At 35.4% G+C, this 26,330-nt stretch overlaps 1 protein-coding gene across 3 annotated transcripts in view; it reads left to right on the forward strand.

Moving 5' to 3' along the window:
• Window positions 1-26,330, forward strand: part of LOC140048615 (gephyrin-like) — a 219,957-nt gene that overhangs the window by 136,129 nt on the left and 57,498 nt on the right. For all 3 annotated transcript variants that reach the window (XM_072093368.1, XM_072093367.1, XM_072093369.1), the window contains one exon: window positions 8,262-8,354. In XM_072093368.1, coding sequence (XP_071949469.1) covers window positions 8,262-8,354 — 93 coding nt within the window. The remainder of the gene's footprint in view (window positions 1-8,261; window positions 8,355-26,330) is intronic.

A 26,330-nucleotide genomic window follows, 5' to 3' on the forward strand; every position in this document is an offset into this window, starting at 1 on the left:
ATGTAAATGATACATGGACTTCTATGTTTAACGCCATTCATATAACGAACACCTTGGTATTTTAATCTGTGGATTACGTTACCATTTGCATAAGCCGATCCAGTCTTACACCGTACGAGTTAAGCTGTTTAACCCGATTATAGCTATTAAAAACAATTATTGTAGAAGGAGATTGGTATATTCATATTATTGTATTTATGTTTTGATTTTGGAATGCTATTTCATTCCCTTTACTCAAATTATATTATTTATATATTGTTTATATATTGATTATGTTTGTTTTATAATTAGCATATAGTTTACAGTGCATTGTAGTCCACACACAATACAAAGACGATAGAATGTTATGTAGTTGAATATAATTGTGCCCATGAATGTATGAACCCACTTTCTAAACCATTGAGAAAAAGGTTATGCGTGATTTACTGAAATTTGTACTTGATACGAATTCGAATAAAACTTCACGTCCTATAAAAACCTATGTCTTCAAAATGTATACCGGTACATACAAACGCTCTTGCAATTGCCCAGATGGCTCTCGGATACAGGAACTTTGATATAAATAAATGGAAATTGTAAAAATGTACACCGAGCGAATGAATACAAAAACGATGTAATTCCGTAGCCAAATATTTTATTTTTAAGACCAACAGCAACAAAAGCTGCGAAAGCTAACCTTTCATGCTCAGGTACATAAAGCAAATACATAAAGCAATAACCCTTCATCTTGGATCCACATCCCAACGAACAATCAATCAATTTATTTCTAGGATCATAAGCTTTTGAGAAGTCCACGAAAATATTAAATAACTTAAGTACTTTATGAATTGCATAGTTTTTAAGCAGACGTAAATTTACAATATGTTCCAATCATCCTCTACGTGGTTGAGCGCCTGCTTGTGCTCTATCAGGAGTAATCCACAGCATTAACTGATTGAGAATGGCGTCACAAACTTTTGCAATTATGTCCATATTTGTAATACCACACCAATTTGAGCATACCATTCTATTCCCAGATTTTAAAATAGTTATCAAATGAGCATAACACCATTGAGTTGGGAACTGAGCAAGTAGAAATATCGTATTAAATAGATTACATAAGAAGACGATCCAGACTGGTGATAGCTGTTTTAGCATTCCTGCTGGTAATCCTGAGGGCGGCATGAAGCCTTTGACTTTGTAATGGCTTCTTCAACTTCACGTATCTAGATTGGGTCATCTAGTATTGGAATGTATGTACCTCTGCAATTTCTTATAACATTGGTATCGACCGTATGCACATTTAGTAATTTTGTGAAATGATCGCAAAAATCCTTATCTGTCTGTCGTTCAATATTAACAATTTCGTTCACTGAACCATTCCAATTGATTGCATCCCAAATCTGTTTCCTATCATTACTTTGAATCAAAATATTCCAGCAGTTATCGTCTGGCAATTGGTTTTCTGCATTAACGTGTTCGTTTTTTGGATTTGCTTGTGCACAATGTAATCGTTTCGTTGAGCACATTAACTGCAGCCTCAATCGAAACTTCTAATGTGTTATTACGGATCAAAGTTGCATTAAATGCAACCATGTCGATAGAATACATTCTAATCTGTTGGTTGTTTAGTTTTTTTAGCAGACTTGTCCATTAGGGTCGCATGTTTTCCAAACTCAGAAGACCTTTGCAATAATGCATTCATACGGCCAGTAACAGACAGCTCACTCTTATAAAGTTTTAGAGTGATATGTGCGTGATTAGATGGTAGCACTGTATTCTGACAGGCAGAGAAGTGTCGAACAGCAGGAATAATGTCAGGTGATACATAACAGCAGTCCAAGTCGGAAATCCAATGTTTTCCCCTCTGAAATGTAAGTGGGATTTGGAATGTATTATTTCTCAATTTTAAATTGTTCAAGAGTATCATGCTGTCTAGCGCAGACATTATTTGTCGAGCATTACTATTGGGTGTGATACACTTTATATCCATCGATTCCTCCTTGTATTTCCAAACTTAGTGTTCATATCCCCCATTATTATTAGCCTCTTATTAGCTAAATTTAGAGTGTTCAGGTGAGCGAATGCCTCTGAATCGTGGTAAGGTGGTTAAAATCAGTGCCGAACGAATTTATATACCATCGACCAAAAATTCTAGAAGTAACGCACGATTTACAAATTTTTGCCCTTACGTAAATTCATATATTTAATACATTGTTGTGATTGGTCAATTTTGAACTTTGACCCCTTATATCTCGAAAAATCTTCCTATCCTGATCGATTACCTGGTCTCGAAAAGTTTCGCCGTCGGCCTCCGGACTATTAATACAATCAACAGTTTAATTTCTATAGAAACATAGGCATAATTAAAAAACTCAAACATCTATTCCTTCAACAAATCTTACTCGCATTACAATACTAGTTTTACTTAATCTGTCATATATCAATTTATGTTTGGCCGTTACTTTAGATAAGTTAAACACATTGTGCCCATGGCTTAGACCATGAGGCTATGCATTGTATTTGTGCAGGGCAAACTTATAGATCAGTATATTCCGAATTACTTTTTGAAAAGTTTAATGTTCTAAACATTTATGGTTTAAATAAGCTTCAGATATCTATGCTTACATTCCGCTTTCAGGGGTTTTTTTCTACAGAAGTGATACCTTGGTTAACTACAAAATGACTTTAATATTAATTATTTATTATAATTTAATTTATTAATCTTCATTTTTCATGTTTTTGGGGGAAAAATACACTTCTTTAACATGAAAATCAATTAACATCTCTTGTTTTTCTAATATTTAAATCTAAGTAATTTGTTAAGCGCCAGGTATTAAAAAGATCATAAGGTTCTGTATTGTTTATTGTGCAACATATAGTAGAGTGTTAGTGTCTTCTGGAGGGTCTCTTCATCCTTGGATATGCATTTTCATTCTCTGCTTTATATATTTACAAATTAGATTATAGATTTAAAGTTTCCCAAAGAGAATCAAGGCTTGTTGTTACGTTGTTTACTGTAAATAACAGAATCTGGCAATTAGTAAGTGGTATAATATATTAAAACCCTAGACTAATATTATTAATGATCGAGGTCAGATAACCTATCAACATTTAGTAGTTATAGTTATTAACTATATCTACTACAGCAACGGGTGGAATAGTATGTAAAGGCCTTAGGCATGTATGCTGGTTTTGGCAAGTGCTGTACCTTTTATGAGAATTCATATTTTATATAGTAACTAATTTGTTGAAAACGACACTCACTGTCATCTTCATTGCTGCAAGGTGTACCATGCGGTTAACTTGCTGGACTAAAACGCCAACCCAATTGGTTGCCGAGAGCAAATAATTATTTCTCATGTATTGTTTATTCAATTAGGATTAATCGACAGTTTCTTGATTTAACTGTTAAGTGTTATGGTTAGTTTTATAGATGGTGATATTATTGTTTATTTTTCTTGTTTATTTTTCTTGTTTAGTAATTTAAAGGTTGATAGTGACTCATAGGTTGATATCCAGTTTGTGAAATTCTGAGTGGCTGCATGGCTGGGGTATTAAAGTCATAAATATTAAATATAAGGCTTAATAGTTAACACCTATAAAATGTATTTGATCCAGATGTCAAAAAACTTCAGATATTTTGTATGGTACTTGTAATTCTATGCTTTGTGATGGAATTAAAGTAGAAGTGTCTGCCTACAATAGCTATGTCAAGGTGTTGTTGTAAACTAGAATTAACAACTCTTTGTTGATGGTTTATAATTACCTGATCACATTGGTTGCAATTATTGCAGGAGTGTTACTTACTCAACCGAACGATGTAAACATGTTACGCACTCTGTTGGCCGCTTAACTATCATCAACAGTGTACTTTTCTCTACTCATCGATTAACTCCCTAAACACACCTCAATTTACAAATTTATTCCAACCAAACGCATCTTTTCACAATTATAGAACTCGAACTGTACAGGATATGCATATCCCTCTTCATAAAAAAACTTCATTTCAATATAACATAAGATTTAGTGGACCTAAACTATGGAATAAACTACCTTCAAATATTAAAGTTGCTGTATCTAAGAAAAGCTTTTCATTTAAACTTAAAAGATATATCACATCCAAGTATTAATTTTTATTATATTACATTTTATGATAATAATTTTAATGATGAGTAACAAGAAGACGACGAACCAATTCTTTATTTATACCAAAATTGTTTTTGTTTTTTTGTTTGTTATTTTACTTATTTAGTTTAACCCCTGTTATGTAAATTGTTTATATTGTTATTTATTTATTTGTTTAATTTATTTATTTATTGGTTATCCGCAACGAAGTTGCAGGATAACCTCTTGTGATTGTACGAAATCATCATCATCATCATCATCATCATCAACTTTTTATTCTTCTTCTTTCTTTCTGTATGATTTTTGTGTAACGCTTTTCTCTGAAACTTGCAAACATAACATTTTGTTAACTATGTTAACATTTTGACATTTATGTAACGTCGTCAAGCGAAGCTTTTCATGATATTTACAATTGCGCAACGTGACGTACGCGCGATTTAACGATTTTCTCGTATTTAACATATGTCGAAAACCAAATAACATTTCAACTTGAAACTTTGCAAAAGTTTAATTTATATCATGCGCTAACTTTCTGTTGAAAAAAAATTGCGTGTTTTACACAAAGTTACGCGCGCACGCGCATTTAAAATTTTAAAATGCGCGAAATTAATTTATAATCAACTTTCTACGCGTTTCATGTCGTTTTAAGCATGTCAAAAATTCCCACGCGTGCGCACATTTTTACGTGTGCGGTGCGCACGTAGCATTGAAAACGTATTTTTTTCGCGTGATTTATGTTTTTCCAGCCTTTTCATGTAATTTTACCAAATTTTTAACAATTTCGACTTAAAGATACGTCATACGAGCACGTCGAATTGGACAATTTGCGCGCGTTTTTTATGAAAAGGTTAAACAATTCGTTTAAAATATGCCTTTTTTTAAACAGTCGTAATTTCTAAACTAGACGGTCAACTTTTTGTGGATGGCATATTCTGGAAGTAGATGAGTTGTAGATATCGGATCAGGTATTAATATGGCTAACCGGACATTGTGACGTCATCGTATGGCCACGCGAATATAAAATTTAGGATTTTTGTATCTTTCGTCATAGCTCATCACATTGAATAGAGCGCATCTCCACTTATCCGTTTTCCATTTTCACCCCGATTTTGATATTGTCTAGGTCAATCAACTATCTTTCGCATGAGTGAAAAATATTTTAATTTTTATGACGTCATCATGCCTAAAAATTGAAATCACGTGTGGCATCAATTTCATCTTTACAGTAAATTTTAATCTGTTATAGCTCGTAAGAATAAAATGTGATAATCACGATTAAAACTTTTTCTGGAAGCTATTGGATTGTAGATACGAAATTATGTTAAAATGTTGCCAATCGGATGTTGTGACGTCATCATATGGCCAGTTAAATAAAAAAGGTCGTATTTTCATCTTTTGCGTCATAATTCATTACATTTAAAAGAGCGCGCATCAATATTTCACGTATTCAAATTTCTTCTACACGCTAATACGTTGTTGCTGAGATAATTTCCTTTCGGAATTGCTACCTTTGCGTTTCATTTTAAAACCGTCAACATGTTAAAAATTGCAATAAATAGCGGGTCCCGTAATTTCACCTATTCTACACTGTATGTGATATGGATACAGATTATACTGTGTATACTATATATGAATTTAAACAATAAAATTCAGCAATAACAACATATCATATTCTTCAGTTCAGGTCATAATGCCAACGTGAACACTTCCTTTTGTCCTCAACCTATCCCCTTAATGTTAATGTTGCACCACTTGCGCGGCGGATAACCAAACTCGTCAAAGTGACGAGTTACATGTCTAGTTTATTTTCTTTTTCTGTGTTGTTTTTATCTAATCTTTGTTTAGGCATGTCTGTCACAAGCTTTTTGCTTTTTTGATCATGCCTTCTTCAATCATATTACCTTTCTTTACACCATTTTGTTGACTGTTTTATTTTGAAGAAAATAAATGTTACTTTGAATGAATGAATGAAAGTTTTCGAATAAATTGAATATAAAATTACGTTTTTTTTTGTAATTTATTTATATATTATATCAACATTGTCAATATCAATAAAATACGGATTGTTAAACACCTTTAAAAACGTGTTAAATACAGAGATTTTTCAGTTTTAAATGAATGTCTATGTTGTCCTGATCAATTAAAACAAATCAACCCTCCGTCATTCACCGCCTTCATATGCAAATGAGCATAAATATGCAAATTAGCTATAAAACCCATATTTCACGATATCTCCTAAACTAATAATCCCTTTAAAATATTACAATTTTTTTAGGCAAACCCTATGTTTTCATACCCAATGAACACATTGAAAGCATTTTCAGTGACCAAGTACCGTGTTTAAGTCACACTTGAGTGATTTTGTCCAAAAATCACTTTTTTTTTAAAATTTAGCTTCTAGATAATTTACTTTTTATTGTTTTTATGAACCACGAATATTATTAGCAGATCACTAATGACCTTGTGTATGTGATTTTATTTGTAAATTGCATCATACTGACTGAAATGTATGTGATACAGATATACCGTAAAACTTTGAAACGAAGCCTATCTTTGAAATCAAGCCCACTGGCCTATTTAATTTAATATTTCATACGCATCTAACAGCGAGTAACTCACCAAAATACAAGATAAAGTATTTTATAATTTATTGTGCTTATAAATCGTGCTTAAGTCTCATTTGAGGCTTAGGGAGTGGATTTGAAAGAGTTATGAGTTACAACCCTGGACCTTTGGATTGGTAGGCAAGCATGTTCCCCACCAAGCTACATCTCCACTCCAATGGAGTTTTCAAGATAGTATGGGCTTCTTTTTCGAGATAGACTGTTTGAATCAAAGAAACAAGGGAATTTAGTGCCAGATAAACTTGTGATGCAGATATAATGGATGATCGAGTTTATATTCATACCCATTCATTTATTTTACATTTTAAAATGGTATTTTAAATGGTATTTTTTTTAAAACAGACATAAAAACATATCAATGTTTCCATTTAGTTTATTGCCAAAGGATATGGTATCACATTACTGACTTTTTAACTTCTGGAATGTCTCACAGACATGAAACATTTTAGGACTTTTTATGCCTGTCTGAATGGTCAATAAATCATAATAACCCTCCCACCTAATTGTAGTGAACCCTTCTGTCACCCCTACCAATTATGAATCTTTATTTGTGTACAGTAATTGATCATGTACATCTTCTGAACAATTAATTGTGGTATGATGCCATGTGTCATGTCTTTTGTACTACACTTTTCCTTTAGCTCGACGTCTTGATTTGTGTTTATTTTGGTTCCTTCATCTGAATTCATCAAAGGCATATAAAGATTGATGATGTTTTTATTTTTCTGTAATTATTTGTTAGAAATCATGGTAGGTAGCAGATTTTGAACAGTGTTATAGGGTATAGATTTCCCAAGAGCATTTTTTGGTAATTTCCACAAATAATTAATCATTCAATGATTAAAAGGCAATTTTGAAATAGAAATGATCGCTAAATAAGTACTGAAAGTTAACAAAAACGAATAAAAGAGGAAAATAAACATTTGTCCCGCCGGACACCAAACATGTATTTTGAAACTATGTTTTGGGGATAAGAAATAAGAAATTATAAAGATGCGATGTGATGGTTATTGACACAAATTATTTCATGCTCTTTCGTTAGTATCGCAAGATTATGATGGTTAAAATTTTATTTCCGTATCAGAAGATTCTGTCATTCTTTTCTGTGATGCAACACATGTCTTAAATCGACAGGCTAGGAAAAGGCAAATTATTGTTTTAAACTATAACTGTATAAAATTACAGCTCCTAACATGGTTAGAATTATAATGGGATACCATATCTTTTGGAAATAACCTTATTGGAAATATAACTTCACTAATTTTGGATAAAAATCACTCAAGTGTGCGTTTTCACCTGTTATACACGGTATTTGATCATTGAAATTGCTTTCAGTGTATTTATTGGGTATGAAAACATAGGGTTATATACATTCATTTAAAACCAAAAAACCTTTGCCTACAATTTTGTCCTAGTTCACCATATTTTTTAGCTAGATTATGTAGCCTAATTGTACCTGCCATAATAGCTTTTGTATGGTATAAAAGAGCATGGAAAAAAACAAATAATGGTTACATTTTTATTTCCTAGATGCTTTAGGTCGTGTCTTGGCAAATCAAGTTTTAGCAAAAAATCCAGTACCACCTTTTCCTGCATCAATAAAAGATGGCTATGCAGTTCTCGGTAAGAAAACTCATTTACATTTGCTGCTCCATTTCTTTTTAACCAACTTCCTAAACATGTTAAATGTGCAACTTTACTGAGCTCCTTTATATCAAAGCTTAAGACTTTCATCATCAGCTAGAGTTTGTCCACCAACTCTATATTTTGGATGATGTTGGATGAATAATGGTGTTAAATTTAACTAAATAAACTTCACTGAAATCTTTTACTTTTTTGGTTTATATTCTCGCAACGTTTGTCTATCCTTCTAACTTTTAGACATAGGGTCTTAATTTTCAACTTGAAATGTAAATTTCAATTTTAACTTATCAGCATTTTTTTTATTTTGAACCATCTGTCTGAGCATTTGGCCATAAAACAGTTGAATTAGAAAAGTCATATTGTGGAGATAATGCATCAGCGGCAGCATTGCTTTTACCGGGGCGATAATGAATAGAAAAATTAAATTGGCTAAGGTCGGCTACACAGCATTGGCCAAAATAGCATCCAATTTGGCTGAGCTTAACACATACACTAAAGGATTATGTCTGTAAAAACTTTAAAATTTGTCCCCAGCAAGTAGTCGCGAAATTTTGATGTGACTGCCCACTTTAATAAAGTAAAAAATTCTAGCTTTATGTGCAGTATAGCGAGTTTCTGGTCTAAGTCCTCGGCTAGCGTAAGCAAGGACGTGTTGTACCCCGTCATGCATTTGAAACAACACTGCTCCCAACCCTGTTCCCGATGCATCCGTTTCTAGGATAAATGGTTGCGAATAATCTGGATAGTCAAGTATCGGAGCAGTAGTTAAACGGCTCTTTAGTAAGAATCAGAAGTCCAATTAAATAAAGTAGGCGATTTACGGGCATAACGTTTATGTTTCTTTGTGTTACAATCCCCTGATGTGAGTGAATATAAGAGTGCTGCTAATGAAGAAAAGCATCCTTTTTATTCACAATAACCATGGGTAAAGCATACGGACTGTCGCTAGGTGTAATAACATTTTATCGATTTCATCAAGAACCGCAGAGTATGCGTCGAAATGGTGATCGGAAGGGTTGATTTTCAATTAATGGAATATGGTGTTTAACAGATTTAGTATGCCTAAAGTCTTTATCGGAAGTTGAAAAAACATCGGCATATTGTTCCAAAAGGTTTTTAAGTGCAGAGTGTTGTTCATTTGACGTATCAAAATTTGTTAAAACAATATTCGGTGCTTGGCTTATAACTTGACTAAATTATTAACACAGGCAATCTGTGTTAAATTTGCAATTGGTGTGTTTGGTTTAATAAAAATATGGTAATCGGAAACATTTAAAATTCGAACAGTTACCTTGTTTCCTTAAAAAATATGTGAAATAAAGCCACGAGTGATAGAAACACCAGAAATAAGCTCATCTGACACCCGCGAAATCAGAAGATCCAACGTATGACCATCACGATGCGTTACTTCGTGGACATGTTGACATAGTCCACAAGAGTCCAGCAGATCCAGAAACCGCTTAGCATCAGTATCCGATGCATCATCGACATGGAAATTGAAGTCTCCAGCGATCAGTAGTCGACTAGGAACAATGGTGAATGTCTCAAGCAGCTCTGAGAATTCAGCTAAGAACATGTTTACTGTCAACTTATTCTCGGTCGATGGTGGAGGGCGATACACCGTGATAAGTCTGAGCGAAGATGATCCAGAGGAGACAGAAGTATCCATGTATTCAAGTATTCAAATGATCGGAAACTTTGTCTATCATTGAGTCTAACAACTTTGAATCCTCGATGTATTACCAAACAGAGTCCACCACCCCGACGATTTTCTCGAGAAATATGATAAACATCAAAATGTGGCAGAGAATTTGTGATGTCGGCAGCTAGTATTTCGTCGCACTGATCACCCTTCGCCCATGATTCAATAATCGCTAAAGCCTGTAACTGCTCATCTACAATTAGGTCAACGATAGATGTTACTTTCTTCTTCATAGAACGGGAATTCCAGATGGCAATGGATCCTTTTATTGACGAAGTTGTGTTTGGACGAGCTCTACCAGCTCCAGGAGGAGCGACAGGTAACTCTACAAGATAGCGTTCATCGGCAGGTGGCCTTTGCAACACTTTACTTTCTGATTTATGTCCATCATTGGGCGTGATAACTACACTGATGCGGCGTTTCTTGGCTTTACCTGCGCGGCAACCACAACATGTTTTCCTAGCAATACCGTTATCGTTCAGAGTAGTCCAGATCGATGAATCAAGTGGTTTATCGATATTTTGTTTATCACACTTCTGTCGCAAATCAATCAGGATTTCCTCACTGTAGGATTCGTGGAGGCAAATAATAAATAAACGAAGTACTGTTACCAAGTCAATGCCCTATGTGAAAAACTTTGGTGTCAAATTCAAATAGCATAGCGATATAGTTAATAAAACAGTCTTAGACGAAGATACAGCAATTCAAATGTCAAAAATTGTAAATAAAACAATGCACAAAGGTACTCACAATAGCTCAATGATATTAAAATACGAAAAGATTAAACACACAAATGTCCAATCCGTTGAGACCCCTCAGAGCCACTCCCGACACGCAGCCTGCCGATTTTTAGATGGCACAATCTTATATTATTGCAACACCTCCGGCGAAAGGTCTTCGCCAAAGACTGGCTGTAGTACCTGCATCGAATAGCATAGCGATACACGACAAAATGGCAATAGCAGAAATGTTCATAAAACAGTTTTAGACGAAAATATAGCGATTCAAATGTCAAATATTGTTCATAAAGTGATACACAAAAGTACTCACAGTAACTCAATAATATTAAAATACGAAGAAAAAACACATATATGTCCAAATTGATAAGATTTTCCAGAGCTACTCTGACATGCAGCCTGCCGATTTGGAGGCCGCTATCTGTTTGGTAGTAGCCTTTCCTGTGTCGAAGTTTTCTTTTGATGATTCTGTTTTGTCATCCATCTCAAACGGGTTGCAGGAATCTTCTATGACTTTTTTCAAGTCAACAATGTCACGTTCAATTCTTTCAGGTCTTAGTTAAACATCATTCTTGTCGATCAATCCCGCCATCTCATGAACTAGGCTTGTAAACGAAGCACGAGTAGACTTTGTGATCATCCATCGCAGGCAAGCCGAGTAACTGTTGGTAGCGGATGTCATCCCAGTGAGCCGAGACGCAGCATCAGTATTTACTGTCTGCTCCAAAGTTAGATCCACAGGTACACGACTAAAGGCATGCTCAGTTCTGCGTACTGTGAATGCTCCTTCCTCAAGAACTTTTTTAAGTCCAGAGTGCGATTCTTCTAGATTCATCAGGTCAAGTTGGAAGTTTGTCATCCAACTGGAGTAATTTAAATAGTTTGTCGCAAAGAAAAGGCCTATGACAGAGGTCAATGTGTATATATATAACCCAATATCATTGGTCCTAGTAGCCTTTTCTAAGTAGTGATACAAATGGATGTAATCAACATACATCATCCAGAATTGAGCTGTTTGTTTTGTCTGTGTACTTGGTATAGGCAGCAGCAGCGGTGATCAAGACATCTGATTCCCCCAAAGATTCGAGTGCAGTTTCTCCATTGTCCACACTTTCGATGATTTCTTTGATCTTGACTTTGCCATCATATGCCTTCGTGAATTTCTGGAAATGGAGGATTTCAAAGGCAAGAGCTAATATTGGGTGGAGCCGTTTGCAACAGTTAAAATGCTTGCCAGATAGAAAGCCATTCAATGAACCTGTGGCAAGAACATCTGTGCCTGTTCAAGCCCGTAGCCAGGGGGTTCGTAGGGTTCGAACGAACCCCCCCTTTTCCTGAAGTGCCCTTTCAAACCAGACTAGCCTATCTAGCCCATATGATGATTTGTTTGCCTTTTCTGTAGTATAGCCAGCAGCAGGCAAATGTTACTTCTTATTACTAAATAGCAAGATCGTATCATAAAATAGCTTGTAATCCTGCCATTTCCAGTGTATTTTCAATTTTCTAATTTATTTTACAAAGAAAATTCGTGATTTTACATCATTTGCCGTCTCTGACTATAGTAGCCCCGCAGAAAAAGCTAGTTCATTTTAGTTGCACTGCACATGTGTTGCTTTCGTAGGGGGAACGTTCGCCATGCGTGGTGTGTAGAGTGGTATGGTTATTCTAGGCCTGTTTACATAGGGAGTTCTAATTAACAACTCCTTGCTCCTTCTTGCATAGGTCTCCTCTTTGTGACCATCACTCTTTTTACACAATAAAAGGGAATTTCCGAAAGCGATCAGTCCATTGCCTGCGCGAACCAGCAATTAGCGTCGCCAAAGGGGATTCCCCATTCACCTGCCTGCTTTTCTCTTCAAGGGCCAATTTACTTCCATTACCTCACAGTGTATCCAACAAATGCGGTGTCACAGAAACACCTCAAGAGCAAGCAGAACAAGTACCAACCAAATGGTTTCTTTTATTAAACAAAGCAATTTTTATGTAAAAAATATAGTTAATAAAAACAAAATTTAATAGTAGGCCTAAATAATGTGTAATAATTGGATAGAGATTCTTCACTTCTGTCTTTGATGATTCGTTTCCCCGAAAAAGGTCAACCATGGAGGTAAACTCCATGGGTCAACCATTTTGGTTACTAAAATACAGTGGAAAAACATGTGCTGTCATCCTTCCAGCTGCTGCTCTATCTTCTAGAGCCATCATCGCGTGTGTGACAGCCCTTTGTAAACACAGCCAATTGACAATCAAATAACCTTTTAAGGCACAATATTAACTTTAAAATGATACTTTGTAACTTATTATCATTATTTTGTTGACTATTGCTTGTTAGATTTGTATTAGTGAAATACAAGTAAATAACTCCACATTTTCTGTCCGATTTTTTAGGCCAAGAATTAGACCATGGCCTTATTTCTTGTTTTGTACGACTGTAGTACGTTTTGTACGACTGTTGGACTGTATCCTTATTTCCTCGAAAACACAAGGGGAGCAATTTAGTGCTCTTCTGCCTTTTCCTTATGTGATGGACTGAAACATGCAAGCTTGTGTAGGGCACAGCATGTCGGACAGCAACAGTTGGCTTTGGTGCGGTGTACAGTAGTATCAGGCATATTTTCTACCAAACATAGCCTGATATTCTCTAAGTATAACACTAATTTCCAAGCATATAGCGCTCTATCTTTTCCAATTTTTCTTACCTCAGCCGCAACCACGGTGGAGCCAAGGTCCTGGGCCAGGAAACTCTTAGGGGATGGGGGTGCTCTTGTGGCTGGTGACCAGCAGCATTGGTGTTTTGATATACGTTTGATATTAAATCTTATAAGGCAGTCAATGGGTGGGGGAGGTTACACCGGAGGGTAATTCCCATAAGGGGAGAAGTGCCTTTTTTGGGGAAAAAAGAACCCCCCTGTAAAAATCCTGGCTACGGGCTTGCTGTTAGCATGTCAGGTCCTCCAAAATCTGAGATTATCTTTTCAACTGCCTTGAAAAAAGCCATCTCAATTTGAAATGTGCCAAGCATAACAAAAAGTTATCAAATCTGGGCTTTTCTGTGGCCTGAATTTGCATTGCAGGTTTCGCTGCGTTTAAATCATACGAAACAATGGAAAATTGTTGTTGACACTCCTTTGCACATCTTTGGGCTGTGATGAGGGTTTCTTGGATTACGTGATGGTAATTGGCTGGAGTAAGTTCGGCATGTATCGGACCTCTTGCTTTGGCAAATTGTCTTGGTATCTACTGGCATTAAATCCAACCCACATTAGAATATTACTCAAAGCATGGGACATCATCCAGACCAGATCCAAGTTTTTTGCTGGTCCACTGACATCTGTAAGATCGAACACATTTGTGCATCTGTAGCTGAAAACAGTCATTTTTTTTTTCCGATAAGGAGTCGGGAGTAAATCTTTTTCTCTTGTACTTCCTGCATTTTGGTACTATATAAGGCAATTCTACATTTGCTTCAACAGGTTGGGTCCTTTCAGATGCCTTAGGTATGTTCTGATACATAATGCCCATTGTGTAATGTAGCGTTTCTTCTCCTGATAAAGTGTTGGTCATCTCATCAAAATTGTGAAATGCAAGACCCATAGGTTGGTACTTAATTGTACCTTCTGGACATGCAAGCTCTCTCTCTTGCAGTTTTTCAGCGGTTTCGGTTTCTAATTCCTATAGGCAGTTGTAGTTAATACAAAGACCAAACCAATTCAACACCACCACAATTTTGTTGCTACCTGTGACAGATTTAATGACTCCCATTGGTACATGCTTTGCAGGTTTGACCTTACCCTTTCTTGTAATGAACAACGCATCATCACACAATGACCTAACCCGGCGCATAGTTTGCTGTGTACAATTCTTATGATTTTGTCCAGAGTATAACATGGTGAAGAATGTAGAAAGCAAAGATGGGGGTTGTGCATCTCCTTCTTTTAGATCATCCAAAGTAGGTCTTTCAGGCAAATCCTTCTTTGGAACATTGAGTACATTCTTTCTGAGTAGGAGTGCTGCTCTGGTTACAATACGTTTATCATCAGAGGCATAGTCATAAGCAATGCTTACTGCATCATCGACTATTTCAAAATTGTACATGATCAATCCTAATTTTTTGGAATTTAAGCTTGACCCCAAAGGTTTTTGACAAATTTCGCATTAGGCTTTGTGCACTACTGGGCGGTGTTTCTGAGGAAATTCCACACAAGTCCAAATACCTAGTATATACAGATGTAAGAAGTTCAGGCCTTTTATTGCCTATGACTGACTGTTCAACATATGCGTGAATGTCAAGAATTACGGATGAATTGGTCTTGTTAGAAATCTCAATTCTTTCCTTGGCACGATCTTTTACTCTTGCGGCAGGCATCAGGTACGCACTTTTGCACGAATGATGATATTTTACTTCTTTTGCAACAAAATCAATACCACTGATTTTTTTCAAAATATTTGTATCATTTAACATCAAAGCTGCTTCCTGAATGCTTTGGCTAGCTTCGATTGTTACGCAAGCACCAGCAACCTCATGTGAACCTTTTCAAACAGTTTTGTGAAAATATTCCCGATGTGGGTGGTTCTTTTATTTATTTATTTTTTTTTTTTGGTTCATCAAAACCAACAGCAACGAAAGTTGCCACTTAAAGGTATGAAACAGAAAACAGATACAACTAGAGGGTACTCCGAGAGTACAAACCTCCGCCTACTGTAAAATTCTCCTACATAAAATGTCGCCGGAAAATAAATATATATCTATTTTTTTTTTTTAATTGGGTCTAAGTGTAAATAGGCTAACTGCACACACACGCAAACACAAACATACATGGGTGAAAATATAACCTCCTTGGCGGAGGTAATAAATACTCTATATATGAAGCAAACTTAAATAAATAAAGAAAATAGTAAAAATTAGTCTATTGAGCACGATTATTTAAAAAAAGAATACAATGAGTCTTGAATGAAGAATAACTATTGAGAAAAATATCAACATTTACATTAGATTCACTTAAATAGTTATACAAAGAAGGCAAACGTGTCTGAAACCCCTTTACAAGACATTTACTCTATTAAACGGAACATAAAAAGTGGACTTGACTCTAGTTTTACGAGAAGGAGCATGTAAACTAAAAAGAGACTAACAGTCACAACTAAACAAACAATTTACACTCTTATAAAAAAACATTAAATCAGACACACTTCTTCTAAACTTAAGAGGTTCAAGACAATTGACAACATCAAAACGTTTACAAAGAAACCTAACAAACTTATTTTGAACACTTTGGAGCTTTGTAGCATGATTATCAGAAATTGAATTAAAAATAACAGAGAATAATTCTAAATTAGGTCTAACAAGCGTTTTAAACAAATTAACAAGGGGTTAAGGGTAGCTAATTTCCCTACAGTGCCTCCAAATGAAGCCAACCATTCTATTACTCTTACTAACAATGTGGTCAATATGTTTGGAAAATAAAAGTTTGGAATCGAAGAATATTCCCAGATCCTTATGGTATTGGACTTTGTCCAAGTTCTGATTATTAATTTGATAAATGGGTTTTGATTTAAGTCATTGACTTACATTTGGAGGCATTGAGTTTCATACCCCAAGAATTAGATCACTGCAATAGATGAGACCATCCAAATCCTCATGAAGTAATACTGCATCGTCGTTAGAAGAAATAATACGATATAATTTGATATCATCCGCAAATAAAAGAAACTTGGAAAATTTAGGAATTGTGGTAAAAAATGTTAAATAATAAAGGACCCAACACTGAGCCCTGTTTAACACCTGAAAGAATAGGTAACCAATTTGACAATTGACCCTCAACAAGAAGTCTCTGCTGCCTTCCACTCACGTAAGATGATATTAGCTGGTGTAGTTTGCCAATTATACAAAATCTGTTCAACTTGTAGAGAAGGAACTCATGTGACACCCAGTCAAAAGCATATGAGAAATCTGTAAAAACAACATTGCTGTTTGTTGTCTCTAGAAATATACGCTGTGCTTAATAAAGTAGCCAGATTAGTGTAATATAACGATATACTTTTATATTTAAGAAATCGACCTTTGTATCGGAATTCAAATAAGTTCACAAACTTGACCCAGAAAGTCCAGAGGAGAGTTTGTCCAGATGTTTTAATGACCATTTAGTTTATAATAGAATCCCTAAAGAAAACACTTAGCTTAATTTTGTGACTGTTCCCATCGTAAAACAATTAGATATTGACAGTTTTTAGCAGAGATTTGACAGGGCCAATTCATCATTGTAACCTCCCCAGATAAGATCATCACTCCCACTTAAACACCCCTGGATCAACTTAGGACCAATCGTTACCCTCACAGATTACGTAGTGACATATGCAAATGAACCGAGGGCCAATATACTCCCAAGTTTCAGAAGAGCCCAGACACACCTTACAGCCACTTCTTCAGAAGAACATCTACACCTTACAGCCACTTCACGGAGCACACACCTCACAGCCACTTCTTCAGAAGCAGACCTACACACTTCACACCTCACCGACAGCATCATTGATCCTCCGTTCCTTATCTATACTTATAGTTGTATATTGTACTGAAGTATTATACTGAATAAACAATATATGTGTTACGACAGTCAAGCGAGTCAGAGTCTTCATTAGTACCTCAACAACGCAACATTATATTACATGGTGGAAGACCCAAATTTCATAAGGAACAGAGTGAGAAAACAAGAAATAAACACTTAACAAGACACGAAGACGAAGACAAAAATAACCATATTTGTTTGAAAGGAGAAAACCAGAAATTTACTTTGACTCAAAAGACAAGCTGAAATTATATTTGAATGAGATCGAGACAAGCAGAAATTTTATCAAATTATTACCATTGGATGAAGACAAAGAAGATAATCGAGGAAGACACAAAAGACAAGCTGAAATTATATTTGAATGAGATCGAGACAAGCAGAAATTTTATCAAATTATAACCATTGGATAAAGACAAAGAAGATAATCGAGGAAGACCCAAGAAGAATCAAAACAGAAGCAAGCGGACAAGAACTGTTTCGTTTGGACACTTTCAACTTCACGCCGTTTTTTTTTCCGATCGTTTTTTTAACATTTACTTTTTTTGAACATTTATGAACACCTTTCGCATTTTTTTTTTTAATTCGTTGTTTGAAAATTTGAACATTGATGAACACTTTTAACATTTTTTTAATTCGTTGTTTGAACATTTAAACATTTTTGAACACTTTTTGCATTCCTTTAATTCATTTTTAATTGGATCCGAAGCATTTGGGGTAAGTCAAAACCATTTTGATTTTTGATTTGTAACCTTGATTGAAAAGTGAGAGTTTACATATATATACACTAAATTGTTTTTGATATTTTGATTAATTAATTATAAAGTATGGTCGACATTGTTGATAACGAAGTAATTTTAAATGAGCCCGTCAATCCTCACCCCGTGCCCCACCTAAGACAAACCGATTTCCTTCCCAAAAGATATGACGGTTCCATAACCGATCACGACCAATGTAGTGCACACTACTTATCGTTTACCGACTACCTTGAGGCCCACACTTTAGAAAACCCTGTAAACAATGCCCAATTAATTAATGTAATAAGTATTTTCAAACGTAGCCTTCAGGGCCAAGCTAGACTCTGGATTGAGGGAAAGCAGTTCGATTCACTGGAATCCTGAAAAACCCAATTCATCAACAGGTTTAGTAAAAACAAATCAATCTATGCGCACATAAGAGAATACGATTCAATTACTTACACCACTGGCGACAACGCCGAAAAACACTTAACCAAAATCAAACAAGCCGCTGACCAGCAGATAAAGAATAAATTTATTTCGACCCTTCCACCAAAATGTAGAGCAGCTGTAGCCATGTCCACCCCAATCGATGCCACTATTGAAAATATCGTAAATAGCACACAAAATTACCTTGACCTTTCCGTAGATGATGCCACACGGGAAGTTTCATTCAACATCAATAAGGAAACAGATACTAGTCTCGAATCGCTCCAACATGAGATAAATTCTCTTAAGTTAGATATGGCCACAACAAAACGATCCCTTAATGATGATACTCGACGCTCACGTTCCCCCACCCGAAATTATACCCCAAGACGAAACCGAAGCCCAAGCCCCTACAAACCCCGATTCCAGACCCCACCGACCCCAAGATATAGACAACCTCCCCCAACCTGTTATTACTGCGGGAAACCAGGCCACATAGCAAGGCACTGCCGACATCAAAACCGTTAAATTATCCCCCGCCATACCCATACCAACAGTCAAACAATTATTACCCTAGCCACCAGCAGGATTTTTAAAAAGGGGACTAGATGCCACCTATAATCTGGCCCCCCATACTAAATACGACAATTTTAAGGCAAAATACTTAGGGAATTCAGATAATATTGATTTGTTACTTAACGACAGAAATTACGTTAAAGGAAATTTACCAGATGGTAGAAATGTTTTAACTTTATTTGACAGTGGTTCAACTAGAACTATAATCTCACAATCGTACGTTAATTCCTCACTTTATTTATCGCGTCTAAAGCCAATTAAAGTGAACACAACTAAATTTCGATTAGGTAACGGTGACTTCTTATATGCCAACCACTTAGTGCAATTCGAATTATTTATCCAAGGACACAAATTTAAAATTTCAGCATTAATCGTTAAAAATTTGACAGGTATTGACCTGATACTTGGAACCGAAACATTGTCTGAACTTGACGGTACTTTAAATTTTAAGGAAAACACCTTTCGCATTAGACCAAAGATTTTTAGCTTTCGTCCTGTCCACAAGATTTTTCTTAAACCCGGTGATACTAAAACAGTTAAATTAAAAGGAAGGGTTCCCGCCTTTGTACGCAATTCTGATGTTGTTCTACATGCAACCACCCATATTTCAAAACTTTGTCCATCAGATATGTTAGTAAAATTACACAGAGGAGAAACCAACATTGATATCACTAACAACACAAACAGAAACGTATCTCTAAATACACATCAACCTATCGCGAGCCTTCACTTAACCAACCTTGTAACAGTTACTAACGACCTACCAATTGATAGAATAAAGTTGACCAATGACAACGCAAACAAGTACCCACATTTAGAACATACAGACCCATTGCTATCTTTAACCGAGGAAGAAATAATCAGAAAACAAGTTGATTTAACAGACAGCGTTTTAACACATAGAGAAAAAGAAGATTTGTATAAAACATTACAACAAAACAGAAACGCATTTTCACTATATGGTGAACTATCTAGCTGCCCAAACTTCAAAGCTGACATACACCTCTCTAATGATGAACCATTTTTTATTCGACCATACTTCGCGACAGACAAAGACAAACATGTTATTGAGGCCGAATTGAACAAATTAGTCAAACTAGGAATCTTAGCAGTAGGACACCAATCGTATACTTCCCCTGTCCTTCTTGTTTCAAAGAAAAATTCAAAAGATAAAAGTGTTGTCACAGACTTTCGCTATCTAAATTCCAGGATAAAACGTATTAATCACCCATTCCCATTATTGGCCGAAACTTTGAAAACAATAGGTAACGCTAATGCACAGATTCTTAGCGTAATTGATTTTGAAATCAGCGTTCCACTGTGTACCATTAGCCGAACATGCCCAACAATATACAGGTATAGCTTCATATCATGGTGGAAAACATTATTATTATAAGAGATTAGCACAAGGATTAAACGTTTCGCCAGGTATATTTCAAGCAAAGATTGACGAAATTTTAAATGAAATCCCAAATTCTAGAGAATTCTATATCGCCCATCATGATGATATTATTTTATTTAGCCAAGACAAATTTGCTCATAAGCAGCACCTCGTTTCCGTTTTACAAGCCCTACAATTAAATGGTTTTAGAATTTGTCCAAAGAAATGTAAGTTATTCAAGAATAAAGTGCAATATATGGGACACACCATCCTGATTAATTCTTCAGGACACGCATGTATCACACCATTAGGCGACAGGTGTGCAGCTATCCGAAATTTGCCAGTCCCACGAACCCATAAAGAAACTAAACGATTTATTGGTGCAGTAAATTATGTATCCCATTTTTTCCCTCAAATACAATCAATTTTACGTCCGTTACACACACTCGCAAGTAAACGCCGAAAATTTGTTTGGTCTACTGACCACCAGAAAGCATTTGACGAAATTAAACAATTAATGGTTAAACCACCAACTCTTCAAATGCCTAGAAAAGAAGGTAGATTTACGCTATATAGCGACACTTCAAGAACCGCAACAGGTTCATATTTAACACAAACAGTAAACGGTAAAGAACACATAATAGGTTATTATTCCAAAATCTTACCACAAGCCTGTCAACGATATAGCGTCACAGAATTAGAGTTATTTGGACTTTACATTAACGTTTCAGCATTTCGACATTTACTAAAGGGTTGCGAATTTGATGCATTCGTAGACCACTCAGCAATTGTACAAATTTGGAATTCAAAAGATCAGCCATGTACACCCCGTTTACAGAAACTAATATTACGATTGTCCGGATACATTTTCCAAATTGGTTATAAGAAAGGAACTGAATTAGTTTTAGCAGATTTCCTCTCCCGAGCCCCTCGTGACGACGATTCCGAAATTGATCAAGTTGTACCCATTGCATTTAATATTACAGAGACTGAATCTCTTAACCCGATTACAAACACATCTACTTGCAGACCAGTAACAAGGTCATACGCCAAGAAAATGGGAATAAATATACCTGACCTACATAAACCCAAACCCAAACAAACGCCTGTCATTAATCAAAACCCAGTGACAACAAACACGCGACCTACACCTCAACCTACCGCTACACCACAAATAATCACGAGACAACAAACAAACGCACATCGATCACCGCCCATCACAACGCCACCCATCGTAACGCCACCCCCAATACGTAATGTAAACATTCGACAACCTCCAGAGGAACGACTAGTAGACAAAAATAAGCAAAGCAAAGACACTACACATCGAAATGTACCAGTTGAATTGTATACATCGCCCAAACCACTAGTACCCAACATAACTGAATTTAAATCGGCACACATCCCAAAACAACAAGACTTAGATAGATTAATGGATGTTATTCAAAGAAAGATAATTAGAGATTATAACCTCCCAGTAGATGTTAAACAATTACGTGTTGAACAAGAAACTTCACCATTTTTTAAGCCAGTTTACGATTATTTAGCTCATGATATCCTTCCAGCTGATAAGAAAGCAGCTCGTGCAGTTCAGAATAAGTCAGAGCAGTACATATTGTGCAACGGTTTACTATTCCGTTTATTTTTCCAAGATAAAGGTGGAGAATTTGTATTGCAATTAGCTGTTCCTGAAAACTTAGCAGAGACCGTTATTTCTCAGTATCACGACAATTTGTTAAGTAGCCACCAAGGTACGATGCGTACTTACCTTACTATTAGGAAATTATTTTACATGCCTCTTATGTTCGAAAAAGTCAACAATTATACCCAAGCGTGTCTTAGATGTCAACAATTTCGTCCCAAAACCGATAAATTACGTCCTTTACACGATCGAGTACCAGCAACGTACCGTCCCTTTCATACACTCAGTCTAGATTTTAAGAGTATGCCAACTTCACCTTCAGGTTTTAAACATATTATGGTAGTATGTGATGAGATAACTAGATTTTTGATTTGTGTACCTTTGAAATCCATTGATGCCGAAACAATTTGTGAAGCACTAATTCAAAAGGTCATCAGTATTTTTGGACCCCCATCTCGTCTTATTTCAGATGCAGCAACCTCCCTTACAGGAAAATTATTAACACTATTATGTAACACCCTTAATATTGATAGGAAAATCATCAGCGTCCACAATCACGGTAGTTTACAAGTTGAACGTCATATCCGCACCGTATCGGACCTGTTAAAGGTCAACCTTAACCAATTCGGAACAGATTGGGTTAGATTTGTATCAACAACATGTTATGCTTATAACTCGTTTTCATCCCCACATCTAGGAAACCACTCCCCTTACGAATTAGTTTTTGGCCGCCAACCTCCAAGTTTGACCTCATTAGCCTTTAACCCTATTTCAGGATTGTCTCATTCCTATGAAGAATACTTTGAACACCTCAAGAAGAAATTTCAAAACATTTCACAGACAATGCTACAATTACAGCGAACACAACAAAACGTCCAAAACTCAAAAATTTCCCAACGCTTAGAAAAAAGTCCAATTTACTCAGTAGGACAACTCGTATATTTATACAAGCCAACATCATCATCACTAACGGCAAATTCAAAGAAAATCGCCGCAGAATGGGTCGGACCATTAGTGTTTCATGAAGTACTAGACAGAACACACTACATCCTAGCGACGATTAAAGGAGAAATACTTCGCGACGTATTCAATTATAACAGACTGAAACCCTGTTTTATGAGAACGCCTAAAGAACGCAAAAATTTTACACATCTACAAAAACTTAAACAATTGTTGAATGAACCCACCGATGACAATAACGAGAAAATCCAAAACACCATTAATGTAGTAAATGACGAAACCAATGTCGAATTTGTAGACGAACATGATAGGACACCAGCCCAATTGCAATCAGATACCCTTACACATCCAACTAAAGTAGAGAACCCCTTAACTTGCAACCTTACATTAACTGTGTAGAGAATAACATGGGATTAGCAGCCCCATTCCAAATGAAAGAAGAACAAATCAAGGAACAAACTAATCTAATTATGACAGCACCTAATGATTCAAATATGACATTAAACCGAGGTAGATTTAAAGCAGGACATTTCCAAGTTTTAGTTTCGTATTCTAAACCGACTTCAGCCAAACGCAACACCGATAAAACAAAACACGAATCTAATGATCGCAAATTTTGGTGGAATATTGACAGATATAACGATACAGATAAATTAATTAAAAAGATCATTAATGATAAACAGATACCGATAAGTGGATCGCCAAAACAATTCATAAAACGTTTGTATAATGCAACGAATTACTGATATAATTTTTTTTGCAAGATTATTTTTAAATTACGCTAAATTTGCTAAATTAATAATAGCATAGTCTACGTATTTGATGAGATTTGTTTAGTAACGATGTGATTTCAGTTAAAAAAGAATTGAATTTATGTTTAAGTATTGATTTTTTAACGAGTTTTTTGATAAAAGATTAATTTTGAATTTTGATGATCGATATATTGAGATATTGAAAAGAACGACAATCATTTTGTAACAAATATTTTGTTTAACCTTTGAGTCGTTAATCTCAAGCATTAATTAATTGATATACAATAACAGGAGATTTTCTTAGTACTTTTAATTGTAATTTTTTTTGACATTGAGTACAAAAGTCGAATTTGTCGACTGATTGAAATCGTAACTACCTGTGAATATAAATGCTTAAATCGATAAAGTTGTGATGATAACGATATATTGTGGATAAGTTTGTGTCAACGGGACACACACATTTGTTTCTTTTAAAGTTTTAAGTGATTAAGTTTGATATTTTGATTTTAGGCTAATCAGCCACAGTTTCTTGAGTTTTATGTTTTGATTTTATAATTTATGTTTGAAGGCCATTAGAACGCGATGAGTTGTCGCACGATTTGACGTATGTTCAATGTAACATACTATTTTTAAGTTTTGTATTTTTATTTTTAACTGATTTATGTTTGATTTACGCGAATTTTATACCAAATTCATTTTTATTAAGAGAGAGAAGAGAGAGAGTGAAAGTGATAAGGTTACACATCAGAGTCAATGGTTTTGGCTAACCCAATTTTTGCTTATATGTATAATAATGTTTTTTTTCTTTTATATAACTTTAATTTTGCATGCCACTATTATAACCATTTTTATATTTAAAATAGATTAGAAGAAAAAAAACAGGGAAACAGAGGGATGTAATATAACGATATACTTTTATATTTAAGAAATCGACCTTTGTATCGGAATTCAAATAGGTTCACAAACTTGACCCAGAAAGTCCAGAGGAGAGTTTGTCCAGATGTTTTAATGACCATTTAGTTTATAATAGAATCCCTAAAGAAAACACTTAGCTTAATTTTGTGACTGTTCCCATCGTAAAACAATTAGATATTGACAGTTTTTAGCAGAGATTCGACAGGGCCAATTCATCATTGTAACCTCCCCAGATAAGATCAATCACTCCCACTTAAACACCCCTGGATCAACTTAGGACCAATCGTTACCCTCACAGATTACGTAGTGACATATGCAAATGAACCGAGGGCCAATATACTCCCAAGTTTCAGAAGAGCCCAGACACACCTCACAGCCACTTCTTCAGAAGAACATCTACACCTTACAGCCACTTCACGGAGCACACACCTCACAGCCACTTCTTCAGAAGCAGACCTACACACTTCACACCTCACCGACAGCATCATTGATCCTCCGTTCCTTATCTATACTTATAGTTGTATATTGTACTGAAGTATTATACTGAATAAACAATATATGTGTTACGACAGTCAAGCGAGTCAGAGTCTTCATTAGTACCTCAACAACGCAACATTATATTACATTAGTTTGGCATGATCTCCCCAGAGTAAAGCCGTGTTGAGATTCACTCAAAAGGGAGAAACATGCTGAGATATATGATTATAAATCATTATCTCAAATACTTTGGAAATAGTACAAAGGAGTGATACGCATGGTGTGTAGTTCTTTACATTATTCCGAGCACCTCCTTTGAATATTGGGCAAATGTTGGCCGTTTTCCATATATCTGGAAAAGTTTCCTCCACAAGTGAACGATCAAAAATCATCTTACATGGAAGTGAAAGTGAGGATGCCCCGGTGACAAGAAGAGTGTTACTTACACCATCTGGGCCAGAGGCCTTGCGAGGGTCAATTGTCTTAAGCTCCCTTTCAATCTCCGCCCGCGTAAAAGATATAAATGATAATTGATCTGCAGTATACTCGTACTTTAATCTAGACTTTTTTTTTAAATTACTTCTTGCCATCCTAAAATTTTCTATATAAAGCCTATTCCCCCTTTTCTTTTTTATTCTGAAATAACTCTCTTTTGTTTTGAGCATAGTGTAAATCATGATCATACCATGGGGGAAATTTTCGCTTGGGGCGACTCACAGACTTTAATGGCACATTCAACTAACGAATAAAACATCTGTAGCATCATTCACATCTAAAATTAACATCAAAATTAAGAATGTCCCAAGGAACATATTAATAGGAAAGAGTTGTATTGAAATCATTCACATTTAGTTTTTTTAAATTGTACATTATTCTCGAACTATTGCAACTATTTCTATGATTCTGATTGTTTAAAATGGGGAAATCGATACTTAAAGAACTATGATCAGAATCAAATATATTAAGGTCCGTTGTTACATTATTGCACAAATTATTGTTTGATAAAACAAGATCAAGAACATGATCAGAACAAGTAGGAAAAAATTTCATTAAAACAGATGACAAGAATTCAAAACAGTGTCAATAA

Source organism: Antedon mediterranea, chromosome 5 (genome assembly GCF_964355755.1).
Source record: "Antedon mediterranea chromosome 5, ecAntMedi1.1, whole genome shotgun sequence".
Lineage (NCBI taxonomy): Eukaryota > Metazoa > Echinodermata > Crinoidea > Comatulida > Antedonidae > Antedon > Antedon mediterranea.